The sequence below is a fragment of the Otolemur garnettii genome, unplaced genomic scaffold (assembly GCF_000181295.1).
Source record: "Otolemur garnettii isolate 467f Iridium unplaced genomic scaffold, OtoGar3 scaffold00294, whole genome shotgun sequence".
NCBI classification, from domain to species: Eukaryota; Metazoa; Chordata; class Mammalia; order Primates; family Galagidae; genus Otolemur; species Otolemur garnettii.
The window spans coordinates 127,695-136,090 of NW_003852689.1; the positions used below are offsets into that span (position 1 = coordinate 127,695).

An 8,396-nucleotide genomic window follows, 5' to 3' on the forward strand; every position below is an offset into this window, starting at 1 on the left:
CCCTGATCACCTTTCCCAGGCCTGGTCACGGCGTGAGCACGCAGGCGTTCCCGCTGTCTGGATCCCCACCCTAACGGCCTGAGGACCGAAGAGAAAAAAGGAGTGAGGAGTCCATCTAAGAGCATCGCTTGGGCATTAGGCGCGGAGAGTGGAGACCTCCTGGCACAGGGTAGTAGTGCTGGGCTTGAGCATTGGAGAGGCAGCCACGACCTTGCCTCTGTCTTGAGCACGGTCATCTCAGCTCCCAGACCTCACCCGGCACAGGCCTGGCACAAGTAAACACTACTTTCACCTGTCTGAGACTGGGGACAGGGTCAGAGGAACCCGGATCAGGCCTTGCCCACAGCCGGGCTCACTAGCAGCCCAGAGCTGGTCACTGGGCTGCCCACTTTCTGCCCTAGTCCCACTGGTGCGGATGTGCCACTGCCCACTGGAGCACCATGATGCCAGGATGACCTCAGGTGAAGCAGCAGCATTTGCTGGTGGTGCTCAGGTGGCTAGGCCCTCCGAATGGCCTGCTGGGAGCCCCCAGGCCCTTGGGCAACCTGGCCGAGCCCGGGTGGCCATGGCAGCACTGGTGTGGCTGTTGGCAGGAGCCAGCATGTCAAGCCTCAACAAGTGGATCTTCACTGTGCACAGCTTCAAACGGCCCCTGCTGCTCTCAGCACTGCACATGCTGGCAGCAGCGCTGGCATGCCACTGGGGGGCACAGCGCACCATGCCAGGTGGCACCCGCTGCCGTGTGCTTCTGCTCAGCCTCACCTTTGGCACCTCAATGGCCTGTGGCAACATGGGACTGAGTGCCGTGCCCCTGGACCTAGCTCAGCTGGTCACCACCACCACACCACTGTTCACACTGGCTCTGTCAGCACTGTTGCTGGGCCGTCGTCACCACCCGCTGCAGTTGGCTGCCATGGGCCCCCTCTGCCTTGGGGCTGCCTGCAGCCTGGCTGGAGAGTTCCGGACGCCTCCCACTGGCTGTGGTTTCCTGCTGGTAGCCACCTGCCTCCGAGGCCTCAAGTCTGTTCAGCAGAGTGAGTGCCTGGGTCACTATCTGAGGAGGTGGGGTATGGGGCAGGTGTGTGCCTGAATGGCCCTGTGTAGGGGGTGGTGTTATCCCATTTTACTGATGAGGAAACCGAGACTCATGCCTTTGGAGGAGGCAGAAACTAAGGCTCAGAGAGGGCAACAGCTCAGTGAGTTCCAGGGCCCAAGCTAAGGTTCTGGAGGCCCAACTAGTATTTAATAGCAGTTGCCAGTGATGTGTCCCATGTTTTGTCAAGCCCTTTATCTCTCAGTTCCCCTTACTGCCCCTGATCAAGGTAATAGTATTTTGTCCTCATTTGATAGAGAGATGGCCAGAAAAAGGCAAGATTTGAACCAGTCAGACTCCCTATTGTCCAAGTGATGTGTAGAGTCAGGTTGCAGAGGGAAAATGAAGGAGTGGAGGGCTAGGTGGGCTGGGATTCGGAAGGCAAGGGGCTCAGCTAACTCTGGGAACAGCTGGTGTGTACAAGGAGCTACAGTGTGTTGGGTATTAACCTTGAGTTGTCATGGCAACCACCACTTTCATCTCCATTTTATTGACGATGGGACTGAGACCTAGAAAGGTTCATGATTTACACAGGGTCACATGGTTCCTAAAGACTCAAAGCTGGTCTGTTTCATCCCAGACACTGGTTCTGATGAAAGGAGGGCAGTGGGGCTCTGGGTGAGGTAAGGCCAAGGTTCTAGGCCTAAATCCTTCTATATTCTTCTCCTTGAGAGTGGAAGCTGGCTTTCTGGCTGTCCTACTGAGGGGCATCTGAGACACAGCCCCCACCCCTCTCTTCACCTTAACCCAAGGTAGTCATGAGGGAGACCAGGGTGCCCACTCAGGGTAAGGAGGCCTGGGTTCCAGCCATAACTTTGCTCATACTTTTTGGTTGACCTTGGGCAGGTCTGATCTTATCTGGGTCTCAGTCTTCCCACCTGTTCAGTGAAGGAGGATAAGAGCTGATGGAGTCCAAGAGGACCCTTGCTTTCCCTTCTTTCTCCTAAGATCCTATGACCCAGGACTACAAGATTGAAGAGGGGGCTGAAGGGTACTGGCCTGGGGGAGTGAGGAGCCTGCAACTGGATAAGGTTGAAGTCAGAACCTGTCCCTGCCCTGGAATCTTCAGAGCTGAGACCCAGAGGCCCTGTCCCCGTCCTGCCAGGCATGGGGCAGAGCCAAATCTTAGTTCTATTTTTGCCCACAGGTTATATGAGAACTGGGGACTGAGCTGGAGCATGAGCTCTGGGCATGAGTTGGCGCTGGGAAACCTGACTCCGTAGGGCCCTCTTGGAAAGGGCCACAGGGCTGTCATGGTCCCCACTGCTCCTTCTGAGGCCAGTGCTCTTTACACAGGGCCCCTGGCACTCTGGCCTACAGGAGAGGCTATGGCTGGCCCGAACTCAGGCACATGGACACAATGGCATATGCCTGGCATCTGGTTGCTTCTTGATTTCTGCTAGTTCCCTCCTACTCTTCTAAGTCTCAACTCCCTCACCCCCAGGCAGATTGGGGGCTTACTCTGGCTCCCACAGCCCTCTCTCCTTCCCCCACTGTGGTTCTCGATGCCCTGTCCCATGCCACTTGGTTACCTGTCTGCTTCCTACCAGACAGGCATAGGGCAACTCAGTGTCCCTAGCACCTGGCCCAGGTCCATGTACAGAGCAGGTACTGGTAGGCTGCTTAGGCTACATGGCTTAGGGTGCTAAGGAGGGTGCTTAGGAGGCTGGAGGCCCATTAACAGGGCTAGGGGCCCTGCAGAAATGGAGAGGAACAGAATAGAGCCAGGGGCTGAGAAATGGGTTTTTTGAACAGAATGGAGCTTGGCATTGAGAAATGGGGTTTTTTGGTTTGTTTATTTTAATTTTAATATTTTTTTTGAGACACAATCTCACTATGTCGTCCTCAGTATAGTCCCGTGGTGTCACAGCTCACAGCAACCTCAAACTCTTAGGCTTAAACAATTCTCTTGCCTCAGCCTCCCAAGTAGCTGAGACTACAGGTGCCCACCACAATGCCCAGCTATTTTTTGGTTGTATCTGTCGTTGTTTGGCAGGCCTGGGCTGAATTCGAACCTGCCAGCTCTGGTATATGTGGCTGGTGCCCTAGCTGCTGAGTTACAGGCACTGAGCCTATTTTATTGCAGTTTGGCTGGAGCCAGCTATTTTGTTGTTGTTGTTGTTGTTGCAATTTGGCTGGGGCCGGGTTTGAACCCACCACCTTCGGTATACAGAGCCAGTGCCCTACTCACTGAGCTACAGGTGACACCTAAGAAATGGGTTTCTACTGCCAGAGGCTCCACAAGGGGCACCAGGGCCAAATGCAGACCAGAGTGTAAATGGCAGATGCCAGCTCTTTTCCTGAAAGCAGGACGAGGCCGTGGAAGAAGACACAAAGAAGAGGGAAGCCCAAGCAGCCATGGGCAGGGCCAGCGGCTTGCTTTCTGCCTGGGCCAGTTGTAGGAGAGAGGGATGATGCCATCCTCCTGCCCACAGAAAGGGTAGAAAATGGGAAGCCAGCTTGCTGAGCCTATTCTCACCTGGAACCACATGTGTCACAGGGCAGCCTGGCTTGATCCCTGGTCTCTGAGCTCTTAGGCTGATTGGGGAGATATACTCCAAAGCAGAGATCACAATGGGAGGAGAGAAGTTCTAGAGCCAAGGTGGCTACATGTATGGTAGGCCAGTTCCTTCTCCCTGGGAAGGCTGCCTAGGGGACAAGGTCTGCAGTGTTGATGATAACAATGATGTGATCATGATAGCAACATTTGCTGAGCCCTCTGTAGGCTGTGCCAGTTCTTCTGACAGAGCAGGAAAGGGTGTTCTGGGTCTGAGAAACTGGCTGTGCCAGGGCTCAGTCAGCAGGAACCGAGTGTAAGGATCATGGCAGCTATGGAGGTGAGCAGTTACCATAGGGCATCGGGCTCTGTGTCCAGCACTTCACATGTCCCTCTGAGGGGTGTTGTTATTCCCCCCTACTACACACAAGTAGACAGAGGCATGGAGAGAGGGTGAGGACCTAATATCACCTAGCTAGTGAAGGAGCAAAAGAAATAAGCCAGTAGACATGGACAGGATTTACAGAACTGTCAACTGTTGTATGCATATGGTAGAAGCTTGAGTGGGTTCTGATGGAAGGAAGGAGGGGTCTCTGAGGAAGCAAGATAACAGGCTGACATTTGGGGAGCCTCAAGAAGGAGTGAATCACCTCTGACAGTGGATCAATGCGCTTTCCCTGGGCTGCGGAAGTGGAGGTAAAAGGTTAGGTGGCTTGCCAAGCGCCAGGTTAGAACCTTCCTGCCTAGCTGCCTTGCAAAGGGTGAAATTCAACAAAGGTGAAGTTCACCTGAAACCCCATGGGAATGGGAACTTCCTGGAATGGGGACTTCAATAGGCAGGCCACAGGCAGCTCATAATGGCTAAATTTGGAGACAAAAAGCAAGAGGTATTCTGATTATCTGTTCATTTCTAGAAATGCCTGAGCTAGAGGGACTGTTGCCTAGAGAACAAAACCAAACAGCAGAATGAAATTGAGAGAGAAGTAAAATGTCCTATTCTAAGCTTAGCCTATGAGTAAGCATCTCTTTGGCTCTTTGCAAAGTGTGTGTCAGTAAATGTAGAGATTCAGAGAGCCCTGGGAGGAGACCTGTATGGATTCCTCATCTCTCTCCACTAAAATTTGGAGAGGGCCCCATCATTGCCCTTATACAAATACTGTCATTTCACCAGGGCTGTATGTAGCTTTGATTATGGCACTAACTCCTTGGCAAACTGGCTGAGTGGTAACACGTGTACACACATGAGTGGTGGGTGCCTGTAGTCCGAGTTACTCAAGAGGCAAATGGATTGTATTGCTTGAGCCCAAGAGTTTCAGGTTGGGGTTTCAGGCACATACAGGCACACATTTATACTATGCAAGATGGCAGGATCCCCTTTCCTTACAAAAGTAATAGGTTCTCTCTTAGTCCTGGGTTCATCTCCACATGTCCCAGTGTTGGTAGCCAAAAATGCTAATTGTCAGCTATAAACAGTGAGCTTTAGCCAAAAGCCCACAATTACTTTCTTGTTTCCTTGTCATCCCCATGGTCATAAGTGAATGAAACAATGAATGAACCCACCATTTTGATCCAAACAACTTATTTTTTTTTTTTTTTTTGGAGACTGAGTCTCACTATGTCACCCTCAGTAGAGTGCCATAGCGGCACAGCTCACAGCAACCTCAAACTCTTGGGCTTAAGCAGTTTTCTTGCATCAGCCTCCCAAGTAGCTGGGACTACAGGCGCCTGCCACAACACCCAGCTATTTTTTGGTTGTAGTTGTCATTGTCGTTTGGCAGTCCCGGGCTGGGTTCAAACCCACCAGCTTCGGTATATGTGGTTAGCACCCTAGCCACTGAGCAACAGGTACCAAGCCTGATCCAAACAACTTATTATTTCTGAGACAGAATCTCAAGCTATTCTCCTGTGTAGAGGGCCATGGTGTCCCAGCTCACAGCAACCTCCAACTCTTGGGCTCAAGCAATCCTCTTGCCTCATTTTTTCTATTTTAGTTGAGATGGTGTCTTGCTTTTGCTCAGGCTGGCCTCAAACTTGTGAGCTCAAGCTGTCCACGCACCTTAGCCTCCCAGAGTGCTGGGATTACAGGTATGAGCCACTGTGCCCAGCCTTTGTTTTTGGAGACAGAGTCTCACTCAATCACCCTGGGTAGAGTACTATGATGTCATAGCTCACAGCAACCTGAAACTCTTGGGCTCAAGCAATACAATCCATCTGCCTCTTGAGTAACTGGGACTACAGGCACCCACCAATGCCCAGCTAATTTCTCTATTTTTTGGTAGAGACAAGGTCTCGCTCTTGCTCAGGCTGGTCTCAAACTCCTGAGGTCAAGCAATCTACCTACCTTGGTCTCCCAGAGTGCTAGGATTACAGTTGTGAGCCACCACTCCTGACCACAACTTATTATTTTAAAACTCTCCTCTTCTTTTAATGTAAAAGCCACATGACCCTCTGCTGGCCCATCCTTGTTATGCTAGTTAGAACTACAGTGTGGGGTTCTGGTGGGTGTGATAAGGGCTCAGGCCACAAAAGGTGGTCAGGGCCACTTGGTGCAGGGTCTTCAAAGCTGGCTTAAGAACCTAGGAAATTTTCCTCCATGGATAGCACCTGAAGAATTTTTCTTTTTTGGAGTTGCTTCTTGTGTTTATTGATCATTTGGCTATCCTAAGCAAGATTATTGTTTTAGCCTGTGGGAAATGGCTTATAGTAAGAGACTTATTTATGTTTAATATTTACTGAAAATGTACCTTATAATGGTATTTTAAACCCTTATAAGGTATTACAACAACCCTAGGTATTAGGCTTTACGATTACCCAACTTTCCAGATGAGAAAACCAAAGCTTCCAGAGGTTAAGTGACTCTCAAGAGCCCAGGTCACAGCTGGGCATAGGACACAGGAGTGGACATAGGTCACAAACCCAGGCGATTTGACTCTGATGCTGACTATCCTGCTTCAGAGCAGGAGCCACTAACCCTGACTGAGGGGTAGGGGATAGGCTTCTTGTAGGATCAGCCATAGAGTCATACCAGGTTGGCTAAGTGGTAGTGGTCTCCCCCAGGTGCTGATGGCTGCTGTCCTGGTTGCAGGTGCCCTGCTGCAGGAGGAAAGGCTGGACGCGGTGACCTTGCTGTATGCCACCTCGCTGCCCAGTTTCTGCCTGCTGGCAGGTGCGGCACTGGTCTTGGAGGCTGGTGTGGCCCCGCCGCCCACTTCTGATGACTGTCACCTCTGGGCCTGTATCCTGCTCAGCTGCCTCCTATCTGTGCTCTACAACCTGGCCAGCTTCTCCCTGCTGGCCCTCACCTCAGCCCTCACCGTCCATGTCCTGGGCAACCTCACCGTCGTGGGCAACCTCGTCCTATCCCGGCTCTTATTTGGCAGCTGCCTCAGTGCCCTTAGCTATGTGGGCATTGCACTGACTCTTTCAGGAATGTTCCTTTACCACAACTGCAAGTTTGTGGCCTCCTGGGCTGCCCGCTGGAGACTGTGGTGGAGGGACCAGCCTGGCAAGGGTCTTTGAGACTGGAGGAGCTCAGGGCCTACCTAGGACAGCCCTAGACTGAATCTAACCTCAGCCAGTGGCCATAGAAAAAGTGGAGAACAGGCAGCTGCCACTTCTGGGGGCCATGGGAGGGAGAGGCACCTTCTGGAAGGGCTGCTTCAGAGGCTGGAACAGGGACTCCAGAGAGACCCACCTCCTGTCCTTGCCTGCCTCACCCCCATCACAGACGCTGCTCACTACTGGATGGTGGGTCAAGCCTGGCACAGTCACTGTGTTTGTAGGAGTAATTATTAGGATCAGTATCAACTAGAGCACCAAAAATTGCTGGGCAAATTTTGAAGACCTCAACATGTTACAGTGGTGATGATGATGGTGATTCTTGGTGGTTGCACAATCCTTCCTTCAGCGGGGGAGGCAGCTAGGGGGCCCAGGGAAGGACTTCTTTGCTGCCAGGCTCCTCTAGAGAGTCAGGTAGTGTGTACCAACTCTAGGCAGCTGCTGCGGCCTCACCCTTGGGCCCCCCAGTTTTGGGTCATCCGCCCTCAAATAAACTATTTTTGCTTGTACACCTGTGTCATTCTTTGGGGACACAGACAGGGGAATGTAGGGAGAGATGTGGGCCACACACACACAGAAACTAGGACATCCTCCCTTACCCACTGCACCCATCCAGGCTTACAACCCATCCCTTAGCTGTGCCCTAGCCCCTCTTCTCCATCTTCCATGCGGCCCTCTTTACCCAGAAGGGATATTTCTAAAACACAGATACTCTGTGGCTCCTCACTGCTCATGGGACAAAGTCAGAACTTCCTTTCCTAACTTATAAGTCCCTTAGGACCTGGCCCTGTGGCCTTACCCAGCCCTCCATTTTCTTTCCCTTGGCTCTGCTTTCTAGCGTCACTGACTGCTTTCATGTCCCCACCGTGCCAGCCCTCACACCAGAGCTGTGGCCATGCTGTTCCCTCTGTCTGGTACGCTCTTCTTACACTCCTCTCTTCTTATAGCTAAACCCTTGCCTGAGGGAGAAAACCCAAACATGCAACTCTCCTTTAGAAGAGATAACCAAAAAGGAGGCCTGATGGTGAAAGGCCTTGCAGGGGAGCAGGGCTCTCCTGTAGGGAAGCTAAGACAGGAATCCCAATGCCTAGAGGTAGCCCAGAGCCTCCTTACTAGCTGGCCCCCATTGGCTGTCATGTTACCTCTCAGAGGCCTCCCCTTGCCCCACTACCTCCCCTGAGACCATATGCTAAAAGTCACAAGGACCCAGCCTATTGTGGGAAGACCTGGGACTAACCCTGCTCAGCC

At 52.2% G+C, this 8,396-nt stretch overlaps 1 protein-coding gene across 1 annotated transcript; it reads left to right on the forward strand.

Annotated features, from left to right (window-relative positions):
- Positions 1-296: 296 nt before the first annotated feature.
- Positions 297-7,657, forward strand: SLC35E4 (solute carrier family 35 member E4). Its single transcript, XM_003803329.3, has 2 exons — positions 297-1,034; positions 6,676-7,657. Exons 1-2 carry the CDS (start codon positions 416-418, stop codon positions 7,107-7,109), a joined length of 1,053 nt encoding a protein of 350 aa, XP_003803377.1. The 5' UTR covers positions 297-415; the 3' UTR covers positions 7,110-7,657.
- The last annotated feature ends 739 nt before the right edge of the window (positions 7,658-8,396 follow it).

Coding starts and splice junctions, on each gene's coding strand:
- SLC35E4 (XM_003803329.3), top strand. CDS start 416: ATGTGCCACTGCCCACTGGAGCACCATGATGCCAGGATGACCTCAGGT. Junction 1,035..6,675: donor CCTCAAGTCTGTTCAGCAGA/GTGAGTGCCTGG, acceptor TCCTGGTTGCAG/GTGCCCTGCTGCAGGAGGAA.